General features: G+C 52.1%; 1 protein-coding gene across 20 annotated transcripts in view; it reads right to left on the bottom strand.

Annotated features, from left to right (window-relative positions):
- Positions 1 to 714: 714 nt before the first annotated feature.
- Positions 715 to 23,679, bottom strand: part of PAX2 (paired box 2) — a 92,603-nt gene continuing 69,638 nt past the window's right edge. For 11 of the 20 annotated variants that reach the window (XM_084994728.1, XM_003359329.5, XM_003359330.5 and 8 more), the window contains 4 exons: positions 21,805 to 21,931; positions 5,554 to 5,655; positions 3,255 to 3,341; positions 715 to 2,781 (listed from right to left, as the gene is read on the bottom strand). In XM_084994728.1, the coding sequence (XP_084850854.1) occupies positions 2,705 to 2,781; positions 3,255 to 3,341; positions 5,554 to 5,655; positions 21,805 to 21,931 (393 nt within the window). In that variant the 3' untranslated portion in view covers positions 715 to 2,704. The remainder of the gene's footprint in view (positions 2,782 to 3,254; positions 3,342 to 5,553; positions 5,656 to 21,804; positions 21,932 to 23,679) is intronic. The other 9 variants (XM_005671388.4, XM_003359332.5, XM_013983669.3 and 6 more) reach the window with 1 other exon arrangement.

Genomic DNA, 23,679 nt, shown 5'->3' with positions numbered 1-23,679 from the left:
GCATTCTAGGAGCCTGCACCCTAAGTTTGGATGTGGGTGGAGAGGTGGGGCGACGGAATTGGCTCATTCTAAGTTATTCTGAAGTTTTGCAAAGCAAAAACTCCTTGCCTCAAGGGCGGGGGTTAGTGGAAAGGAGGGGGCTACTGACGGGCTGACTTGTCTGGGCCATGGCTTGCTTTCAGCTGCGACAAGAGGGACTCCTCATAGAGCGCGGGAGCGGGGGGGGGGGGGGGTCGCAGTGGGAGGGTAGTTAGTTTGGAAGATTATCGAGGGTTTATTTGGGATCAACTAGTATGAGGGAAGGCCTGTCCCAGAGACAGGTAGAGACAAACCTGGAGCCATGGGGAGTGACATACAAAATTTTTATTATTATTTATTATTATTATTATTATTATTTATTTCTTATGTGCACAAAAGAAAAGAAAATAAAGGAAAAAGAATCAAAACGAACCGACGCGCTGAAAGTGGCCAAGGAGACCAGAGCCATCGGGGGAATCTTTCGAGGATTCGGCTGGGTCTGGGTCTGGGGCCCCCGTCGGGCCAGCCCCACAAGGCTGGGCCTTGGAGTTCAAACCTCGGCTCCCTCGCCACCCGGCTCGGGCCACGGAGCCTGCCTGGGCACCGGCGGTTCCCTTGAACTGTTCTCTTTTCTCGTTTTCCTTTTCAAATAAAAAGGCTCGAAGGGGAGAGAGATCTGGGCGAGGACTCCAAGCCTTTTCGGATTTGTTCAAGGATTTTTATTTATTTATTTATTTTTCACTTTTATTGACTTTGTTTCTCTTATTTCGAGTCGTCACGATCCACGGGTGAGGAGACATGCAGGGCGCATCGCCGCTACGGAGAGAGCAACTACGGGGCGGGGCGACCCGGCCGCCGGCAGCCCAGGGCGCGTGGGGCCCGGCTGCGAGGGGGCAAGCCCCGGGGGCTGGAGCTGCCACCTCTGATCTAGCCTCAGGGGGCAAGGCCGCCGGAGCAGGGCTGGGGAGAGAGGCCGAGGGAGGGACAGAGATAGACAAGAGGGACGAAGACCGAGAGAGACAGAGACAGAGGGGAGAGAAGCAGAGGAAGGAGATGGAGAGAGGAAAGATGCAGAGGAGAGAGAAGAGGAGGAGAGAGCGCAAACACGGAATTACAGAGAAATAGCCAACAAAACAGAGGCGAGAGGAGTCCACAGGACCACGTTCGTCATTTTGCATAGAGATTTCTTTCGTAATTTTTTTTTTTTGTAACATAAAAAATGCCCCCCTCCCCCAGGACGTGCTGTGCTTTAGTGGGCGTGTAGCTGTGTCCCCCCCTCCCCCCCAGCGAGCGGCGACTCTCACAGCACAGACAGCGGGGCGTATCTACAGGCAGGGCGGGCGGGCGGGCGGGCAACGGGGACTCTACCGGGCGGGGCTGGGCGGGGCGGGCGGGGCGGGGTTATATACACACTTGGGTTCGCCTTCACACGACACACACCGTCTTTCTACAAAGCAGCAGCCTGTTAGGTTTTTGTTTTGTTTTGCTTTTTGTAAAGACCGTCACATTAAATAAATGTAGACTTTTTGCAGCTCTGTTCAGTTCCTGCCCGAGGAGGAGGCTAGAGGCTGGAGGTGGGTGGGTGTGGAGTGGGCAGCCCCCCACCTTCCACCTCACGCAGCTCGAACGCCTGCTCAGGACCTGCTCCTACCACCGGCAGATTGAGAGTCTGTGTTGGGGGCATCAAATAACTGCTTGGGGAAGACTAGTGCCCGCCGCCTGTGGAAACTGGTCCTGAGGCAGGCGCGGGAGAACCTCCGGTGGGGCGGCGAGTTAGGGAGGAGAGATGCAGAGCGTCCCGGGATGGGGAAAGGACGGGCAGGAGAGGGAACTGCGAGGTCAGCAGATGGAAGAGGCGCTGAGGTAGGGGCAAGGCGGGGCTGAGAGTCTGGTCACTAGTAGGAGATGCCTGGACCTTGGGGTACAGGGCAGTTGGGGCGGAGTATGGTAGAGCCAAGAGTCGGACTCGGCGGGTGCGGGCTGCTGGGGCCTGGGTGCCTTGGGTCTCAACCTTGGAAACACCTGACGACCCTGAGCCCGCCCCTAGAGCCTGGCCCCCACGCCTTCATTCCATTCCACCTTCTGGGTTGGGGACACTCGGAAGGTGGGGGCAGTCCAGCTGGCCCGGGGGTAAGGACTTTTCCCCGAGGGCTTGGCAGGAGGCTATTCCTCCTTCTGCAGAAAATCGTTTTGTCCTTAATTTCCTTTGCCCAGTCCCTCCAGCGAAGCCTCCTGGCGCCGGAGCGTCCGAGGCGGGCTGCTCTGGGGCTGGGCCGCGCTGCAGTCCGAGCTGATTGTGTGTCACAGAAACGCGTCCACCGCGCGCAGCGGCGGGCCCGGCCAGAATTCGGCGGCGTGGCTGGTGGGCTCCGAGACAGGCGAGGACGAGCTGGGTCGGCCCTCCCCACGACGTCGCGCAGTCCAGGCAGGCGGGGAGGGGCGGCGGGCGAGGATGGGGAGGCGGGGCCGGGCCTGAGGGTCCCGCCCACGGCCCCACCCGTCTGTCCGGCCTTCGACCGGGTGCGGTGAAGGGCTGCAGGGATCCTGGGATGGGGGTGGGTCTGGGACGGTGGCCGGGAAGCTTCGTGTCGCGTCGGTCCTCCCTCCCTCCGGGGCGGGCGGTCAGACGGGGACGATGTGGAGGCCGAAGCTGTCGGCCTGAAGCTTGATGTGGTCCCCGCGGTAACTAGTGGCGGTCATAGGCAGCGGCAGCAGCGGCAGGGGCGGAGCCCCGGGGGGCGGCACTATAATAATAAGGGGAACCTGGAAGTTAACACAGGAGAAGAATGGGCTGGGTGAGAGGACAAACAGGAGAACAAAAAAGGAAAGAAAAGCAAAGAAAAGACCTCCCCGGGCTGGGATCTGGAGGGATTCGGGCAGGAGGCCTTGGCTGGGCTGCGGGGCCGGTTGTCCCCAGGAGAGCTGTATTCACCGGAGGGGAGAGGGACCCGATCGGTGACCGCCGCCGCCCGACTGCGGATCTTCAGGGGGGCGGAGAGTTGGGGGCGGCGCAGAGCTGCTACCTGGGAGGGAGCGGAGGGGAAGGAAGGGGCAGGAGGCACGGGCGTCCTCTAGGGATCCCGGGGCCTCAGTGCTGCGCTAACGAGCCTGCCCCGGCTGGGCACCCAAAGATCGGGTCCCGGGGAATTGGACCCGCGTTCGGAAGCAGCACAGCCGCGCTGGCCGGCGGGCGGGCGGACGCGCTGAGCCGCCGGCCAGCCAGGTGGCGTACTCACTTAGTAAGGCGGGGTTGCTGAATCTCCAAGCCTCGTTGTAGGCCGTGTACTGGGGGTGGCTGTACGGGTTGCCGGAGAACTCGCTCCCTGCGGGAGGGCGGGGGAGTTGGGATCAGACACGCGCAATGCCAGTGCGAACCCGACGTGCTGGGCCAGTGGCCTCCCCTTGGGTCCCACATGCAAGTGCAGCGGGCAGGGCGATGCCCGCTGCAGGCAGGTGGCCGGGCGGAGGCGGAGCAATCCACCGGGTCTGCGTGGGGAGGGCCCGTGGAGGTGGTGGTGCAGAAGCACCGACGCGCCTCGCACACCCGCGTGGAGGTAGCTGCCCGGCAGTGCCAGCCCAGAGCTCCCTGCGGAGGCGCTCTGGGCCAAACAAGGAAGGGTTTGTTCCGGTTCCAGGCGCACCTATGCTGCTGCGTTGGGGGTCAGGGCCTTTTCAGTGGAAAGTCTGGTCCTAGGAGCCACAGCCCCGCAGGGTGGAAGCGGGGGAGGGTGGTGAAGATAGGCCCTTGGGACACTTTGTCCCAGAAAGTCCTGAGAATGGCATCTCAGTACGGTGCCAATGCAAGGGGTGGGGCACTCTATTGGGAAGCACCCCCTCCCTCCTTTTTCTACAGAGATTTGATCTGTGGGTCACTCAGCAGGAGAAGGAGGCGGCGGGAGGCAGGTGGACTGCCCGCCGGTCAGCAAGCGGAGGGCCCCGTGAGCCGAGGGCCCCGTGGGCTGGGAGCCGTCGGAAGCTGCTTCCCTCCCACCGCGGGAGAAAGGCCAGGCCTCTGGGTTTCCCCCTCGCCCTTTCTCCTGTGTGATGACCCCAGACTGTTTACAGTGATCCCTAACCGCGGGTTAAGTAGAGGAGAAGGGGCCCCTCTCGGAGAGGGAGCTGGGGTGGGGGTGGGGGATGCAGCCACTGGAAAGCCTGTTTATTGACGAGGAGGGAAAGCATGCGTGCAGCAGGATAATGAGCTTCTGAGCTCAACTGTGACCAAGAGGAACTGAGCTATCTCCTTCCCCATCGCTAATGAAACAAGTGTAATTTCCTCATCAGCACTAGATTCTGTTTAACGACTCCCCCCTTGCCACCATGAGCTCTCTCTGCGGCTCCCCTCATCCCCACCTCCTTGCAGGCGCCCCCCCTGCACCCCCCACCTCTCTAAGACCTTCTCCAGCCTCCACCTGCTCACTGCTGGGACCTTCCCAGAAGAATCTCCTTGCACCCAACACTTCTGCTCCCCTTACCCCAAATCTGGGCAGAAAGCCCCCAACCCACATCTCCAACTCTCCTTGCCCCATTCCCCCAACTCCCTTCACCCCTATGCTACAGCACCCTGCAGCAGCCTCCCTCTCTGCCTCCTCCCTCTCCCCAGTTCTGCTTACCCAAGGCTGTCCCTGAATAGACGGTCCAGGAATGGGGTCTATTCTATCCCCTCCCTCATGAGAGCTGAGCTTCAGGGAAGGGGCACACAGAGGGCAGCCAGCAGGAGAGGATGCAGGGCAAGTGAGTCTCATCCTCTTTAAGACGTGAGTTTTTTGGTGTTTGTGTGAACAGAACTTCGACTCTCTTCAGCTCCCAATCTGCGGCGAGGGGTTGGGGACAGCACAACCTCCAGCTGTAGTCACTGGACCCCAAACATGACCACTGTCTCTCTGATCCATGCAGCCCAAACCCAGCTCCTTTCAGACTGGGATGGGTCAGAGACCCCAAGAGCAATGAGGGCCTGGGGTTCCTCTGAGATGTGGGGGTGCTCTAGCTTGTTTCTCTGAAGCCAGTCTCTTTGGTTCCTGCCACATCCTGTCCTTGCTTCCTCTTTCTTTAGGGACAAACTCCCTCCATTCCCTGGGGTGGGGTCGGCCCTCAACACTGGTCTTCCCTGGGGGTGGATTTGGACCAGGGTGGCTTTGTCTGAGTGACTGACATGCCCCTGGAAATGGTTCTTGGCTCCAAGTTTCCATGGAAACCAGGGCAGGCTCTTCTAAGCAGTGTCTGCTGGCTGGGGGTGGGCTGGGGCTGAGGCTGAGCGCTCCCTGGGCACAGGCTGGGGTGGGTGGGGCCAGGACATTGAGTAGGGTGCACAGACGGGGCCGCTTCTGCAAGCTCCCTCCCTGGGTTGCTCATGAGGGAGGATGAAGGATGGGCTAAAGCCTCTGGGGAGAGAAAGGGCTAGAACGGCAGTGGTTTGTGGGGGAGGGGATGGTGGGTCTCCCCCCACCCCCAACCTCAGACTACAGACCCCTTAGCAGCTCACCCACAATTTAGCTACCCCCACCTAAATCAGGCTGCTGCAACATTGTCACCTACCGGGCACCATTCCTGCCAGGGTGGAGGTGGGATAGCTTCCCTGGCCAGTGGGGGGCACGTGAGGGGGGTAACCAGGCAGAGTGGTGCTCGCCATGTCACGACCTGGAAAAACACAAAGGGGAAGGGGTGAGGCCTGGAAGAGAGGGGCCTGCCTCTGCTCACACCGGGGTGCTCCATGGAAAAGCAAGTGCTGAGTGCAGACATGTGGGAGCACATCTGGGTGAGAAGGTCCAGGTGTGCCCGTACGTGTGTCTAAACTTGTTACCTAAATGTCCTATGATCAGCTGTGTGTATGCACCTTGGCTCTATGTAGCTCTTTCTGTGTTTCTCTGTACATTTGTGTGTGTGTGTGTGTGTGCACGTGTGTGCGTGTGCATGTACGTATGTGTTTGCCTTTGCTCGTGTCTCTGTAGCCCAAACCCAGATGGAGAAGGGGGGGAGATGACCCGGTTTTACTCCTTCTTCCCAGCGAGAGACACTCAACTGTGATCTCTCCAGTAGCCAAATGGACCACTATCATCTTGCCCCCCTCTCTAACACTCCTTATTTCCTTCAGGCTTGGAGGACACCCCACCATCACCGCCCATAAGTAGCTGATGGGTTTTCCTTGTCCTCTCCAAGTAGAGCTGCAGGTGCTGGGCCTGGCAGGTGTAAAGAGTCGAGGGGCAGCCCAGTGGGCTATATTGCTGTTAGCGTTTATGGCATTTAAAGACAGAAAACCATTGCTGAAGCAAATCAGGAGTTTTGAGCCAACAGTGCAAATGGATCAGATCAAGTTCCAATGAGCAAAATCTGCTCCCCTCACTAGCTGCTAGCCTTTTGTCCCTGGAGGTGTCTACTAGCTAGAGTCTGAAGGGTGGGAGGAAGGGCTTTCCTTAAGTGTCCTGGAGGGAAGACAACGTGAGTCAATACTAGGGAGATACCCACGGTCCACAGACATTTCCTGCGGACGCCTGAATGGCCTGCCCCATCTTTGGCCGCCCCCTCCATCTCTAGGAAGGGGTCACTGCCTTCTTTGCAATTTAGCAGCCTCGAACCTTTAATGACCATAATTTGCTCTCTCCCATACGTCCATGCCCCAGGGACTAGTTCCTCCTCTTCTGGGTCCTAGATGCCATTTATCCTCTCCACATTCTCCTTTACTCCTCTTCAGCCAGGGCCACTCTCCCACTCCAGTGCCTCTGTCCAACCCTGGGAAGGCAAGAGATGACTGGAGGGAGTCCCAGAACTATGCCTCTCTGGCCTACTTCCTCTGCATCAATTGCCCTAGTCCTCAGCCTCCCCACGGCTCTTCTCTCCTTACCACTCTGCCCTTAAATCTGACCCCACCTCCGACGTTCCTGAAGTGTGTGCGTTTCCTCACCACTACGGTGACACACCTGAGTGATCCATGCTTCCCTAAGCAGACAGAGAGACAACTGAGGTTTTTGCATTCCCAGCTACCTATGAACCATTTCATTAGCTGTCCCATTGTCACCTCAAACCTGCCAGGGAAAAAAGGCAGATCATCTCCCCCACCGTCAGTTCTACTGACCCGCTGGAACACCATCAGACCCAAACTCTGGAGTCCTTCTTGACTTAGCCTCCCCTCCCGGCCCCATCTGAAGTCAATCACGAAGCGCTGTCAGTTTGCCTTAATGATGTCTGTGACATCTGTCCCATCTCCATTTCCTCCACCACCTCCACTGCTCAGTTCCAAAGCACCTGCTGCTGGTGGGCCACGACAGATTTTGTGCTTGGATTCCCTGCCTCCACATTCTTCTCCTTCAGTCTGTCCCACATGTGGCTGCCTGGCTGGTCCCCATGAAATACGACCTTCACCACATCACTTCCCTTGTAAAAATTATCCCTGATTCTCTGTAGTTGACAGTTGGGGTGTCTCTTTGGCAGTCTAAACTCTGCCAGGCGTTCAAAGCCTCCCAGGTACTCTGCCCCACCCCACTTCCTCGGCTCTGATTCTCACCCCTTCTGGTTTAGTTTGACTATTTTCATTGACTTGGATGCTGTGAAACCTCTGCTTTTGCTGTAACATTTTCTTCTTCTTACTATAGTGTCCCTCTCCTTCCATCTCAAGCCTTAAAACCCCTACTGTTCTACTCATTGGAGAATTTTCTCTCTTCTAAACAACTAGAGTGTCTGTGCTCCATGGTTTTCCTTGTCATAGTTCGTGAAGCCCCAGCCTTGTTGTTTGCTTCCTCAAAAAGATCACAATCAAACTGAGGGCAGGGACCTATCTGCTGCTCTATCTTGCAGTTGAGAACATGATAGATGCTCAGTAAAAAAACTTGTTGATTAATTCTCTATTAATCTTACTAGACTGCATAGCCAATTCCAAGTGGGTTATTTTGTTTTCTGTTTCATATATGTTGGTGTCCTTTGAAGAGGTAAAGGCTTAGACAAAATGTGAATGTTTGAATCTGCTTTTTCTCTGCAAATAGTTTGAACAATGGATTATGAATTTTTATAGGATGATGAAAGATTTATGTAGGATGATAAAAGTGAGGGACTCCTATGTTGTGACGCAGCTTTATCATGCAACAGAATGTTTTTCTTCTCTTTCTAATGTAGCTGATAGCTTACATTTTAAAACTCAGAAGCAGCAGACCAGAAGTGTCAAACAAGAGAACACTTCAGACTCCCAGAGAGATAGAAGAGAGAAACTGTGTTTGCTTTGCTGTGGGTTTCCTTTCATTGACTTCAAATGTCAATTAAAGGTACACTCCTCCCGACCATCTCTTAGCCAAGAGGACCTGAAGTGCACAACTCAGCAATATCTCTCAGTTCCTAGTAATGTGGCATTTCATGGTCAAAAAAGGCCCAAGACAGAGGAAAGTTAGAGGAGGATGTAGAGGTTTTAAATTAGAAGAATTCAGAAACCCAGTTACTGGTCCTGAGATCCTAATATCCACAGAGCAGTAAGGAAAAGAAGGATACTTCTTTTTCAGTAAACAGGAATTTAAATGCATCTGAATTCTGATTTTCAGCTGCAAAGTTCCCGAAACGTGTCACACACAAATTTCTTGTACTCTAAGGCGGTGCCACACAGTCCCTGATCTAGCTTCAGGAAAGAAGAGGAAAGGGGTGGTGACCAGAAAGGTGTTCCCAGCTAACCCGAGGCACCCCTATTGCAATGTTCATTTCCATGGATTTCTCTTTTATTTTCTATTCCTTCCTTTTCTTTTCCTTTCTTTTCTTTTCCTTCCTTTTCTTTTCTTTTCTTTTCTTTTCTTTCCTTTCCTTTCCTTTTCTTTTCTTCTCTTTTCTTTTTTCTTTTCTTTTCCTTTCCTTTCCTTTCCTCTTTCTTTCTCTCTCTCTCTTTTTCTTTCTTTCTTTCATCTTAGGGCCGCACCCGGGGCGTATGGAGGTTCCCAGGCCAGGAGTCTAATCGGAGCTACAGCTGCCGGCCCGTGTCACAGCACAGCAATGTGGGATGTGAGCTGCATCTGTGGCCTACACCACAGCTCATGGCAATGCCGGACCCTTAACCCACTGAGAGTGGCCAGGGATCGAACCTGCAACTCATGGTTCCTAGTCAGATTCATTTACCACTGCACCATGACAGGAACTCCCATGGATTTTTCTTTTACAAATGGTTCAAATTCTAGCATATAGAAACTTTTGCCTGTTGAACTGTTGATTAAGAGACACATTCCAAATGCTATTTTAAAAAACTGAGCACAGCAAAGGAAACCATAAAAAAAAATGAAAAGACAATCGACAAGGGATTAGTCTCCAAAACATACAAGCATCTCACTGAACTTTATATCGAAAAATAAAAAATCCAATGAAAAATGGGAAGAAGCTCTAAATAGATAATTCTCCAAAGAAGACATCCAGATGGCCAAAAAACACATGAAAAAATGCTCAACATCACTAATTATTACAGAAATATAGGTCAAAGCTACCATGAGGATTTCACCTCACACCAGTCAGAATGGCTATCATCAAAAAGTCTACAAAGAATAAGTGCTAGAGAGAGTGTGGAGAAAAGGGAACCCTCTTACACTATTGGTGGGAATGTAAATTGGTGAAACCACTATGGACAGCAGTATGCAGGTTCTTTAAAAAACTAAGTATAGAACTACCATTTGATCCATCAATCCCACTCCTGGGCATCTATCCAGAGAAAAGTCTAATTCAAAAAGATATATGCACCCCAGTGTTCACTGCAGCACGATTTATAATCGCCAAAGACATGGAGGCAACCAAAATGCCCATGGACAGAGGTACATGTATACAATGGAATATTATTCAGCCATAAAAAAGAATGAAAGAATGCCATTTGCAATAACACGGATGGACCCAGAGATGATCATACTAAATGAAGTAAGTCAGACAGAAAGACAAATATATCACTTATATGTGGAATCTAATAAAATGATACAAAAGAACTTATTTAAAAACAGAAATGAACTTACAGATTTCAAACTCAATCTTATGGTTGCCATAAGTGAAACCATTGTGGGGAGGGAAGAATTGGGAGGGTGGGAATAACACATACACACGACTGTATAAAATAGATGATTAGCGAGAACCTATTGTATAGTATATGAAAATCTGCTCAATAGTTTATAATAACCTATGAAGGGGAAAAAAGAATGGATATATTTATACGTATGACTGATTCACTTTGCTGTACACCTGAAACTAATACAACATTGTAAATAAACTTACCATGATAACATTAAATTAAAAATTAAAAAACCGAATCTGGAAAGTGCTATTCAGACATTTTTAAATGCAAGAGAAGAGACCCATGATGAAGAAAAAGTACAGCTTCCTGATGTTCTGCAAACAGCTGTGCTTCTGCTGCTCTGGATTTTGTCACATCAGTATCACCACCAAGAGGCGCCCCTTCAAGACCCCTGAGCCAACAAAGGTATAAGCCACTGCATACAAAAGCACTCTCAGTCGCTTCATCAGCACACAGGTAACACCTGAAGAGCAGGAACAAATTGACCAAACTCTTGCCAGAGTCATATAATCTTCTGGAACACCACTGTCAATAATGGACAACACGTACTGTAGGAAGTTTTCAAATTACTCAGACCGTCATACAATTTGCCCAGCAGCAGTCTTTGAGCAAGCCTCTTTTACTGTGAGCATATGAATGGATAATGTAATCTGTGCAAGGAAGAATCGACGGAGCCCTGGGCCTCACCTTACTACAGAGGGATGGACAAATGGGAGCAGAAATGGACTCTAAAACTTTAAGACACACAGCCACCTTCTTAAAACAAACAAGCAAACGCAGGGAAAGAGAAGATAACAGCTTCGCAGCAGAATAAATGCCAGGAACATGAAAGCAGCACCAAGAAGCACACATGGATAAAAACTCACATATTACAAGAGGATGGGCATTTCATGTTGGATAATTGTTTCCTAAGATTACAAAGGGTTTTTTTTGTTTATTTGTTTTTTGTTTTGTCTTTTTAGCCTGCACCATCGGCATATGGAGGTTCCCAGGCTAAGGGTCATATCAGAGCCACAGCCACAGCATTGAGGGATCCAGCTGCGTCTGTGACCTATACCACAGCTCACAGCAATACTGGATCCTTAACCCACTGAGCGAGGCCAGGAATTGAACCTCCATCCTCGTGGATATTAGTCAGATTAGTTTCTGCTGAGCCACGAGGGGAACTCCCAAGATTACAAAGTTTTAAAGACGGAAGAGCCTTTCAGATGACCGGTCTCACATCCTTATTTTAAAGTTGAGAAAATGGGGGCACAGAGACACACCATGCCTTTCCTGTGGCTACAGAGCTAGTAAATGACAGAGCTGCAGTGTGAAGCCATGTCTGAACCACGCTGCCTTTTAATGATAACATAAAGCCAGAATCTCCCCAAAAGAGCCAAAGAAAAGGCGAAAGAAGTCATCTGACAAGCAAAATCTCATACTGTTGCTGCTGTCATTAGGATGAGGCAAGAAAAATAGGACACAAAGAATAAAATATTGACACTGCAAGTCTGTAGTAAAACTCCATGGGGTTGAGTACTAATATCCTTTGAGAGTTTTCTGAAAAACAAAGAGGCTCTTCAAGAAGCAGGAGTAGTTGAGAATCTAAAGTACCCAGAAGTGTTGGAAGCACTGTACTTGATGAGGATGTCTTCTCAGTTCAACTGCACAAGTCCCTGAAGATTCTAAAGCCAATTTCTGCAGCAATCACTACATTTGAATCAGACAGTGCACTTTTGTCAGACATTCCTTACCAAATGGGCCAGAGCAAATCAACTCTTTTGGAGAATCTAAGTGCAGTTCCTCTTACGGGTACAGAGAAAAGCAAAGTGGAAGACTTCATTAAGAAAATCTTGGAGTTCCCTGGTGGCTCAGTGGGTTAAGGATCCGACATTGTTACTGCTGTGTCGTGGGTTTGATCCCTGATCCCAGAACTCCCACATGCCATGGGTGTAGAAAAAAAAATTCAGTCACCACTGGGTAATTTATGCTCTGTTGTCAGGTCTAAGAGGCAAGGGCAGAGTTGTGTTTCTACTTGCACCTAGACTAGCTAGCATGCACTGGGCACCTACTACTATGCTAGGTGCTGTCATAAATGTTTTCTGTATATTGTCTCATTTACTCCTCATCTCAACCTATGATGTTGATCTGTTTTTAATCCTCATTTTATAGATGAGAAGTTGAAACTCAGAGGTGATAAATATTATGTCCAAGATTTCACGGCTGGTAGGTGGCAGAAACTGGGCTACAGAACAAGCAGTAGTCTTGGGAATGGATTCTAGAATGACCTGCTCAAACACTGTAGGCCCACAAAAAAGATAGGAAGGTAACCTGGGATTTGGCTAAGCGAATCCTTCCTATAATAGAACACCTTGTTGCTTCTTATTTCTTGCATGTTTCAGGTTCTTCCATTTTCTACAGTAAGAGTTTGAAATTGGGGTTCACTGATCCTGTAGAACAGCACAGATGCGCTTCGGGGAGTCCCTATAAAGTCATACATAAGATGTTACAGACACACATATGTAATATCTAGATGGCTTTATCAGGTTCTCAAGAGTACTGAAGGCTCAAGATTAATAAGCACTGTTTATAAAAGACCAGAAGAACCTCTGTTCTTCGGAGTATGAAAGACACTGATTTGTTTGAAACTATTTGAATGATACCAATAAACAAGATCATACAAAGAATAGTAAAATAACATGTGAGGCGGGCTTATCTCAAGCAATGCAAATGTCAGCATCCAGAAGACCAAGGAAATAATAAAAAGGAAGCCACCAAAACATCAGAGATGCTTTGGCTCAGTGACAGCAAGACAACAAGACTTATCAGACACAGATTTATACAGGAAAAGTTATATTCAGTGAATTTAGAGATGCTTTTCCTCAGCATCTTTCTCTGAAAATGAGCACTTTTGCTATCCACTTGACATCATGGAGCACCCTAAGGCCAGAAAACGTAACTCTTGTTTTACTATCCTAACCTCAAGTTTTGTCGGCTTCTCATACAGTAGTGAAAATGAAAGCATTAGACTGCTTCAAGGTTGGCAGTCTGTGCCTGCATTTGACCCAAGCATTTATAATATTTCCAAGAATACACAGTTACTAAATTTGTAATTACTGCCTAAATATACTGGTCATTTACATTTACTGTACCAATTCTGATCACTTTATGACCAACCCGAGTGATAACAGAACACACCAAAGTAACAAACTTTAAATCTGTAAAAGGTGCTTTGAATGGAGAGGGAAAGTGTTTTCTACATAGTTCCTCTTGTTCCTCACTTGCCAGGTTTCCAAATTCTCTTAAAGGTTTCTCCCTGGGGGTAGAGGGGCAGTGGGGGGCAGAGGCCCCACCCTCCTCATCCTGAGGCCGGTCTGCTCTGGGTTCCAGCAGAGGGGGCTGCATCTGCAGCTCAGGGCAGCTGCTCCCCCAGCTGATTTCACCTCCCACCCACAGCTGGACCTTTAGTCCCCAGTGTGTCCTAGGCAGGGATGCAGGCCAGGTCTGTGTGGGCTCCGTGAGGTCTGCACCTCAACAGCCAACACGCTGGACACAACCAGTCATGCTGTTTCCACGTTTTCGCCCAGCACATGGCCCTTGACTGGGCTGTGGTAGCCTGCTGGCCTAGGGCCCCGCAAGAGGCAGTTTCTTTCTAACTTGGCTGGACCATGGATGAAGCTGCAGCCTCAGGATCCTGACAGCGGAGGGCGTGTTGGGGAGAAGCACATTCTCAAAGGGCTGAAAGGGAACTTGAGTATCTTCTAGGCTAATTCCCTTATTTTATAGAGGAAGGAACAGAGGCTCAGAGTGGGGAAGACTCCCACACCTTCCTCAGTTGGTTCAGGTCCCCCAGGCTACCTTCTCTAGCTCCATCAGCAAGTTGCAAATGAAGATGAGCTGGGCGGGTACTGGCATTCTGGAGGCTGGGCCCAGGCTCGCTGATGGGCTCAGAGCAAGAGAGTTCCTTGTGCTGGGTGGGCAGAGGTTAAGCCTGTTTGCACGGTCTCTCGATACTCCAGGTCTCCCAGTTCCTCTCTGGCTTTATTTTGTTCTCTGAGAGCACTGAATTGTCAACTCTAATCCCTCCGAAAGCGCAGTGTTTTTCAGGCGCTCTGTGTAAGTGAAACCCTAATCCCAAGGAAAACGGCCACTTAAGCTGCCCGAGCATTAGGCTGCTTTCCGAGCCTGCGGCAGGATTTCCTCCCTCCCTGCCCGCCAGCCCAGCCGCCACTGAGGAGGACAGGGGAGGATTCCAGGCTGAAGGCTTGCAAAGCCCTCTCCCAAGTAACAATAGTGGCAGGGCTTGCCTCCCAAAGCTCAGGCTTGAAAAAAGTGCTGGCTAGTGGCTAGTTTGTCCTGAGGCTACAGCTAATGGGGAGGGGGGAAAGAGGAAGGATTCTGATCACCCTGGGGGGAGGTGTCTTCCTGTCACTTGGGGGTGGCTGGCTCTCTGGGGGAAACAGGTTTTAGGTCTTACCTAGGTGATGCTTAAGGCCACCAGGACATTTCTGAGCCCTTGGTCTCAATACAAACCTGTAAAATTCACTGGGACGCCACTATTTAGGGGTTCTGGTCATTCAGAAATGGTTGGGTTGGCTGACTTCCCTTTTGCTTAGCCAAGCTTTTCTTCTTAGAAAGTGCCAAATAATGCAGCAAACAGGCTTAGTGCTGGGAGAGACCGCCCTTTGGAGAAGTCTCCTTTGAGACGCCCCAAGCCGCTCTAAACATCATCAGCAGATTAAAGATTCCCTAAAACCCAGCTGACCAAGAAAACAGTGTTTTCTACTAGTGAACACTTTGTTAGCCTGAAGATGGTTACTATGGGCGCTAGAAATTGAGATCGTTGATTCCTTGAAAACATTCTGATTCAAATTCAAACTGTCCTCTCTCCTTGATCTCTAAATGAATTAGTGAGTTCATGCTGTGGGAAACCAAGCACAGCCCATTTGGATGCTCAGCCTTTGGATCTCATGGATGGAGCCAAGAGATGAAGGGAGGAGTCAAGAAGAAAGGCCCAAGGTAATGGGCCAAATTCGAGCTCGGCTTAGAAGACCACGGAACTACATCTTTGCTAAGATGCCTGGGAACGCTTCATACCTTTTTCCTCCTCCTCCTCAGGCCTTTCCTTCCCTCTGCAGCTCCACTGGCTGCACCACGGGCTTCTGCCCAGGCACCCTACTGGGGAGGGCAGCCCCTCACCCTTGGGATGGCTGGTGGACCCAGACATGAGTGTGGAATTGGGGCTGGAGATTTGGGTGGTACAGCTTTTATTCCGTTCAAATTTGACCTGCCTCTCCCAGACCTAGAGTCAATTAATGCCTTTTCTTTGCAAGATCTTTTCCCTCTAGAGATGAACTGGATAAAGGAGGAAGAGAAAGAGCCCTGATCCAAGGACTCCCTGGGCTGCAGACCCAGGGCACCCACCTTATCTGTCAATGTCTCATTGCTATGGAAATGCCCTGTAATTAAATCAGAGCTGAGCTCTGGGGGCTGGAGGTCCTTGTGGATGTGGCTGGAGGCCTCGGAACTGTTTGGAGGAGGCTAGCCTCTTTCCAATGGGCCTTCTCAGCTGAAGAGGAGCCCTTGGCTTGGTTCGGCCTCCACAGCAACAGACTCTCAGATTTGCCGTGTGTCTGAAGGTGCCCTAGCCCTCTCCTTTCAAGGTTGGAGAGGGACTCTGATGTCTGTGCCCTAAATTCCTCCAGCTAATCAGAGGCTTTGAGCCGACAGACAAGGCTAGGAGACTCCCAGCATCCTTCAGAAACATTTCTCAGCCTTTATTGCCCTCTCCTCCCCCAAGGGGCTGGCCAAGGGCTAAGCTGTTTGTTTTATGGAGGGAAATGCAGTCGCATTGGAAGGAGGTTGTTAACTACAGGAAAGGGGCACTTCCTAGCGGTCCTCAGGACGCCCTGAGCAAGGGGGAGGAGGGGTTCCCAGAGTCCACACCTCTGGCCCCTAAAAGGCCACTTCGCTAACCTTCCCAGATGTGGGCAAGGAGTCTGAATTTCTAAGAGTTTGCGACCCTTTCTTAGAAGGTGAGTCGACACTACCCTCCCAGGTCTCTAGCCCCTGGGGGCCAGCCCCTGTTTTTTTTTTTTTTTTTTCTTTTTAGGGCCATACCTGCTGCATATGGAGGTTCCCAGGCTAGGGGTCAAATGGGAGCTGCAGCTCCTGGCCTATACCACAGCCACAGCAACTCGGGATCTGAGTCGCATCTGTGACCTACACTACAGCTCACAGCAACACGGGATCCTTAACTCTCTGAGCAAGGCCAGGGATCGAACTTGCGTCCTCATGGATACTAGTTGGGTTCACTTCCGCTGAGCCACAACGGGAACTTGGGCCAGCCCCTGCTCTTCTTTGAGCTTTGCCTTACTGACCTCCTCCACTTCTGCTCAAATTTGCCAGCTTCCAGGAGACCCGCATCTTCTGTTCTTCCTTCCCAGTGTGTGGGCACTTCCCTCTCAGGCAGCACCCTCATCTCCTGGACCTTAGCTACAGATTCCCCCAGAGTGGCAGTCTCTGGGCATCAGGAGAAGCATCTCCCAAGCTTTTCAATAAAACCACCTTCTCCCGCATGAGGGAGGAATGGACTGTCCCTGTTACAGTTCTCCAATGTTCAGACATTTTTCCAAAGAGAAGGGAAGGTCTTCTGCTGAGACTTCGCAGTCTGAGAGCTTGGCTAAGCGAGGAACACCTCTGCTCTCAGGGATGCTGGGGCTCCTCTCTTCCCCTGCCTCCTGAGCCCCAAAGCATCAGGGACTATTGCGACAGGTGCATTCTCTGCCCTTTAGGATCTCCGTTACCTGACAATGTGCTGAGCAGCTGTGGGGAAGGGGATGTGGGATCAAGATCTGTGATTAAGGAGTTCCCGTTGAGGCACAGTGGTTAACGAATCTGACTAGGAACCATGAGGTTTCGGGTTTGATCCCTGGCCTCGCTCAGTGGGTTAAGGATCTGGGGTTGCCGTGAGCTGTGCTGTAGGTTGCAGATGTGGCTCGGATCCCGCGTTTCTGTGGCCCTGGCGAAGGCCGGTGGCTACAGCTCCTATTGGACCCCTAGCCTGGCGATCTCCACATGGCACAGGAGCAGCCCTAGAAAAGGCAAAAAGACAAAAAAAAAAAAAAAAAAAAAAAAAAAAAGATCTGTGATTAACACAAACGTACTTCTCTTGTATCTTTTAAAATATTAAATATGCTTACTTTATAGCTGCTCTGGATTGTTCTATGATCTCTAGTTCTTGGGGGGTACTGACTGCCCCATGTATTGCTTCTGTTAACTCTCCCTCGCGATTGTTTGTATTCATGTGAGGTGTCTAATTTTGTATCATGAGCTCATCTTTAGTGGTGGATTGTTTTCTGTGGGAGTCCCCTGTGTCCTGGATCATAGAATGTCTCTGCAAGGAAAGTGTGCCCTTGTTCCTGCTAGGGTTCCCGAGGGGGTTACTATCCTGGACAGATTTTTATGTCCATTCTTGACTGGGGGTTCCTACCACATCTTCCTGGTAGAAATTTGGACTCTGAACCAGGGTCAGGCTTGGGGTCTCCACGTCTCACGGAGACATTATTTTCCCTCACCTGCTTCCCCGGGGCCTCTGGGATGAGTTTGTGGGTTTCCCTTCCTTTCATGCACAGTGTTGCCCTGTTCTGTTCCTGGCTTCGTGCGGAGAGATGCTCAGTTCTAGCTTCCTGCTGCTCTTGGATCCAAGGTCATGTCTTGTGTCTGGTGGGTTAGGGTCTACCTCCAGGTGATACCAGCCGTCTCTCACTGTTGCTCTGGCTCTGAGGCTCCCTCTGTTTCTGGCACAGAGAGTGAGGTTTGGTTGTATATTAGCAATTCCTATTATATTTATCCAGCTGTGTTTCGGTGAGTTTAGCCTGCCTTGTTTCTGGACATCAATCGCATCCTCCATTACCTCTTTGGGATTAAAATGAGAGTGGTGAGAACTACACTTGCACAAAGCTCTCTCAGTGCTTGGCAGCGAGGCCCGCCAGAGGCCCGTGAAGCCCACTCGGTGCAGCAGCTCTGGGCCCTGGCGCATCCCTCAGCTTCGAGAGAGAGCACAGAGCACCGCTATACCATCCCCAACTTCCTCCAGCACCCTCTTGCTCCATTTGGGCTCTGGGGTAGGAAACCTGCTCTCACTATCAGAGTGGATTTTCACCAGGCCGAGGGAATCTCTATTTAGGTGCTTAGAGGCATCTCCGAGTGACTCTGGGAATACTTAAACTAGTGTTCATCTTCTCCACGCAGATCAGTGTCACGGAGAAGATTCCCCTCACGCTCCTCCACGGCTCCGGGCCTGGCCGGGCACAGGGGGTGGAGGGAGGGGGCGAGGTAAGGAGGTCATGGGGAAGGAGAGCTCTTTGCTATCAGTGATGGGAGACTTGAAGGTACCAGCACACAGTTGGAGCCACAGTCCTCCCTGAAGAGGCCCTGGCCCAGAGGCCCCTGGGGCTACAGCAGAGTTGGTGGCATCCCTCTGTGGGGTCCTTTGGAAGGGGAAGAAGGCGGTAGAAGGCACACACCACAGCCAGCCAACCTGAGGAAGCCTGCGGCCAGCGTAGCGCCCCCCGCCCCCATCTACTTTCTCATCTAGTTGCTCCCTTTTTCCTTATCACTTAGGAGAGACTCGGCTCCGTTCCAGACCAGCAGCCTAGAGCACTGGGCTGGAGAGAAGAGATGCTGCTAAGCTAGAGCAGCCCAGCGGCGGAAGGGAAAGTGGGTGATAAATTTAAATAACCAGCTTGACTTGGCAGCTTGCTGAGTTGTGATGCAGTGAAATTAAAATCTCGGCAGAACTTGCAAACACTACCCAGAAAAATCAGTCTCTCTCCTTGGTTCCATGATGGAAGGTGCGGAGGGGAGGCTTTGGGGACGAGCCCCAGCCTCTGGCAGCCACCCTTGCCTGCAATGTGATTAGTTGTGTCCTGGCCCACTGGGCCCCGCTCTCCCCTCCACACAATAGTCCAGACTCCTCTCTCCTCTCAGTCCTGACCTTGTGGAACAGCTGCATCAAGTGGCTGGTGAAGTTTGAAATCAGCCTCCAGTGCCAGGAGGTGGCAGGAATATCAATAAGGTCAGCTCTTCAGGCTAGGCTAGGCTTTCCTGGGCTGGTTTCCTCAGGACCCACTCCCAGATCCTTGCGGCCCCAGCTGCCTGTGCCCGGGGAAGGTGAGCTGGGTGTTTAGGGTGTGGGGAATGAAGGGAGCTCCTTGAACACCTTGCTACGTGCGAGCCAGGCTATGGGCACAGGATGGCCTTGCCACTCTCTCACCTTTAGCACACACCTGGCCAGAAACACCTGCCAGAAAAGGCCTGCCTTTTCCTCCTCCACCAGTGCCCTTTGTATTCTCCACTTGAATAAGCTTTTAAAGCATCTTGAAGAGGAATTTTAATAAACACACCAAAAGCCACTCCTTCATCCCCGCTGTGCTTGGAGCTCAAGTCTCACAGATGCCAATGTCTTTCTAGAATGTTCTAAAGTCTACTTCTTTGGAGCCTGCTCTCCTTACACCACTGCTTACCACTCCCCGCAAACTCAGGGTCCGAAGGCCCACTTACGGGACCCGCTCCTGAGATGGCCCATGAAGTCTCTGGGCACTGCCCCGTTTCTCACCTTGACAGCACCTCCAGCAAATTCTGTTCATCCCCGTAATAAACACATCATGAATCATTCATCTTTAATAGATTATGCAAATTAGGAGGACATAAAATCAACAAAGATCAATAACTGCAGCCGTTTAATTGCCAGCAAAAACATTTTAAGAATGAGCATAATCTGTAGCCCTTTCTCGGGTAATGGCACCATTAATTCAAACATTGGATCTTGGCCTGAGTGTAGAAAAATCATTCCCTGCCCCCTACCCCCGCCCAGCACCCCTCCCCCACCTCTCCATACACTTCTCTCTCTTTTTGGTAATTTCCAGTTTCTGAGTGAGTTTCCCCGTCATTACCACTGGTGAACAGCTCCGAATGTTAATGGTTCTGCTTTTGTTACTCCTCGCTTGATTGAAATGTCGCATACAGATTGAGATGTTAGTGCTAACTTGCCACCTGGGAATGTCAAGCTGGGTCTGAAATGAACTTTTCTCACACTTGGATCCAGATGGATCAGCCGGAGATGTTCCCAGGCTGAGCTGGGACCGTTCCAGGGCCATGGGGGGGAGGCGGGCGGGGGATGCTCAAGGTGGAGGCACTTTTCTGCACCAGCCTGAGCTCTCCTGCAGCAGGAACCCTGCCCTGAAGATCCAGCTCTCCACTCCAGGAGGCCTCTGCCTTCTGGACTGTGGCCCTGGGCCCAGGGAAACACAGCTGGGGTTGGAGAAAAGTCTCCTGGACTCTGTTTTGCCACTGCCTGTGGTGGGCCACCTTTGGAAAGTGACCACTGTGACTCAGCAGATCAGGAGAAATGTGGTCTGGGCCATCGCCCTTTCTTGGGCAGAACCCCCACAGCTCAGAAAGCTTCCGAGCTGGGCTATGGAGGGCTGCAGCTGAGGGCCAGTGGATAACAGGCTGTGTCCTGGAGCCCGCTAAGACTGTCACTCCCAAAAGCCCATCCAGTTCTCCGACACTTCCAGAACTTAACCTCTGATCGCCCAGCCAAAGAGCTCAACTCTGTCCAGGCTGGAAACAGTTGTACCAGGACACCCCTGAGGGAGAATCTAGCACAGCTAACAGCAAGGCTCTCCCCAGCCCCCCAGCTGGAGGCTGGGAGGCCACTTGCAGCCCATCTCAGGCTGAGCTGTGTTCAGAACAGCTCCAAGTCAGAACCAGGGCCCTGGCCTCCAGTGGGGCCATGCCCGCTCCTTGTCTTTGCCATTGGCTGTGACGCTGGCTGCTTGCAGCTCTGCTGCCGGGTTCCCAGGCCGCCTCTGCTCGCCTTGCTCGGCAGGTAACGCCTCAGTGTCTCCCAATCCCCACCGAGACCCTTCTCAATCATTCTGTCTCCCAAGGAACAAACGGCACATTGGCTTTAGTGTCTCCAGAATAATTAGGTGAATTTTAATAACACCTCAATGTGTGTCTCTCCCACTTGGGCACTTTCCTGGCCTGGAAACCCTTCTGCAGTGCCAGGCGCCTTCCACAACCCAGCCCTGTGGCCTGGAGCTTCATCTGCTGGGCCCTTCACCGCACGGCACCTCAGCCTTCTTCCCTCTAGCTGCCTCTGCTGCTCCTAATCCATTCGAGCATCCGCGTAAGGTGTCTCCTCCCCTTGTATTTGACCGGGACGAACCTGACCCTGCCTGGCCTTGAAATCAAGCCTTGGTCTCAGTGATTTCTCTGGGAAGCTGGAGAAGGGCTGAAATAATAGAGCTTATCTATAACCACAGTGCTGGATGCCATGCCCTGAAGCCCAAAGCTACAGCCTTGGTACACCCAGGATGTCCAGAGGAGAGGAAAGCAGGTCCCCCAGGAGCCCTGGGGACACAGGAGTATGGAGGCTCCGCTATTTTGCCCTCTGCATTCTTCTGCACATGTCCTAACAAGAGGTTCATAATTCTGGTCACCTCGGCGGAGGTAAGAAGAAAGGCAAAGAAAGAATCAAGAGGATGGGCAGAAAGACCCAGGCATAGCCCCTTCCGGCTTTGACCTTTCGATTCTGAAGCCCACAGAGACCCTGACCCCAGTTTTTTCTCCCACATCTGCACACATCTGCTCAGGAAGCACCCTGGCTCACTCTCTCTGCAGAGATCATGGCAGGGGGCCCACTTGTCATCCTGGGCCCCAGATGGCACGGGCTGAGGCGCCCCCCTCTGCAAGCAGTTTCCCCAACCTCCTGGAAGCCCCCTTACCGGTCACAACGGGGTATGTCTGTGTGCCTGACACGTTGCTGCCCAGCTCGGGGTTGGTGGATGCAGATAGACTCGACTTGACTTCATCAAGCCCAGGGGTCAGGGCTGGGAGGGAGTACTCGTTCCCCTGGGAGGAGAGAGAAAAGAGACAGCTCACGATTGACGCACACAGGCGAGAGAGGGCTCGGAGCGCAGATGGGGAGGAGGACCAGGGAGCCCTCCCAGATGGGGTGGAAGGAGCTGGCCGGGCAGAGGGCGGTGGGGGGGAGGGGCGGGCTCAATGGCTGATGGAGCCTTGTGTGGGTGGGGGCGGACCCGGCTCTGGGAAGTCGAGGTGCAGCCTGCGCACTCTCAGTGGTCATCCCAGCGCCTCTCAGGTCTCTGTCCTAAGAAGCCCCAAGGGCGGGGTGTAGCTGAGAGGCAAGGGGTGTTTTAAGGTTCCCCTGGGGTGGGGAGTCTGGGGGAGGAGAGGTGGCAGTAGCTGGGGGAAGGGCCTCCTGGGGCGTCCAGCCTGGCACTGCTGGGCCCGCTGATGGCTGAGCGGGTGCTGGCGCCCCTTTTTTAAAAACAAACAAAGACAGCCCCACGGGCCCCTCGCTCTCTGCTTGTGCACTGGGGTATGAAATTGGGGAGGGGGAGAGTCCACATGGCTAACAGAAGGGTGGGAGGGGGCCAGTCATTGACTCTGAAAGGGTGTCCTGCCCGAAACACTCGGGTAATTGGCTTTTTATTGCAGCCACCGCCAAGCCAGACCCCAGAGCTGGGCCGACCAGGAGCCCGCACAAAGCAGGAAAAGTTGCTCTGATTAATATTACGTTAAATTAAAACTGATTTTCTGCTCTTTCGGGTCCGTTTTTTTCCCTTCCGCTTCCTGGCCCCCCCAGAGGGCCCCCTCCCCACACCGGCTGGACAGGATTGCCTCGTCATTTCCAATTCCTTCTCGTATTGATCTTCCTGTAGAAATCAGTTTTGTAATTAGCTGCAAATTAGGCCTTCTACTGGGGGTGAAGCTGCCCCCTGATTTATCACCAGAGTAATTCGCTGTGATCGGAGAGAAATTAAAATGAACTCAATTAGGCTTCGGATTTGCTTTATGGGCCCTGCTCCGAGTTTCAGGGGGAAAAATGACTGTGCTGGTGTTTAATAGTCTAATGAAAGTAAATAAAGGTTATTCATTGTAATACAGCCGGGGACTCGGGGAGGGTGCACCCAGCCGCCCGCCTCGGCCGGCTCCTCCTTTGTTGGTTTATGGCTCAGGGCACCTTAAAAAGACTTTTGATTTTTGTTTTATGAAGACAAACAGCTTATGGGATAAAAGGACGGGCGGGGAGAAAGGCGAATGGCTGGGAGCTGTTGGAGTCCTAGAGCGGAACTGTGCTGTGCGGAGCCTGTAAGGCTGAGCGGGTGCGTATTTGAGTGAGTGTGTGTGTGTCTGAGTGTGTAACCACGGCAGGCTGTGTTGTGCTGCGGCTGTGGGCCTGGCCTGGGCTGTGGTATAGGGGGAACAGGTGTTGGGCCCTGTGCGCAGCAGCCTAGCCTGATGCATGGGTGGAGGCAGGCATGGAGCTGTGCTGAGCTGGTAGTCTGGGGGCGCTGGGCCAGGTCCTGCGAGCTGCATGGAGCAGGGGTGAGGACGGAGCAGGTGGGTAGTGGTGGTGTGTGGACACATGTACACGGGTGAGCGTGAGGAGTCAGGAGATGGCTTTCTATGCTGTATATTGTGCTGCTGTGTGGTGGGCTGCATCCCAGGCGGCCTGCTCTAGGCTGTTCTGCCTCTGCGGGAAGTATTGGGTCCGAGGGGTAGCTGTCAGCCTGCCTGGGGTCACACTAGACAGTAGGATTAGGGGGCAGGAGGTAAGCACAGTGGGTTCACCT

This window comes from Sus scrofa, chromosome 14 (genome assembly GCF_054392235.1).
Source record: "Sus scrofa isolate SSC_HxYL_T2T_F1_AM1 chromosome 14, Sscrofa_HxYL_maternal_Yorkshire_Landrace_v2.0, whole genome shotgun sequence".
Lineage (NCBI taxonomy): Eukaryota > Metazoa > Chordata > Mammalia > Artiodactyla > Suidae > Sus > Sus scrofa.
This window is presented reverse-complemented; position numbering and strand designations above follow the sequence as displayed.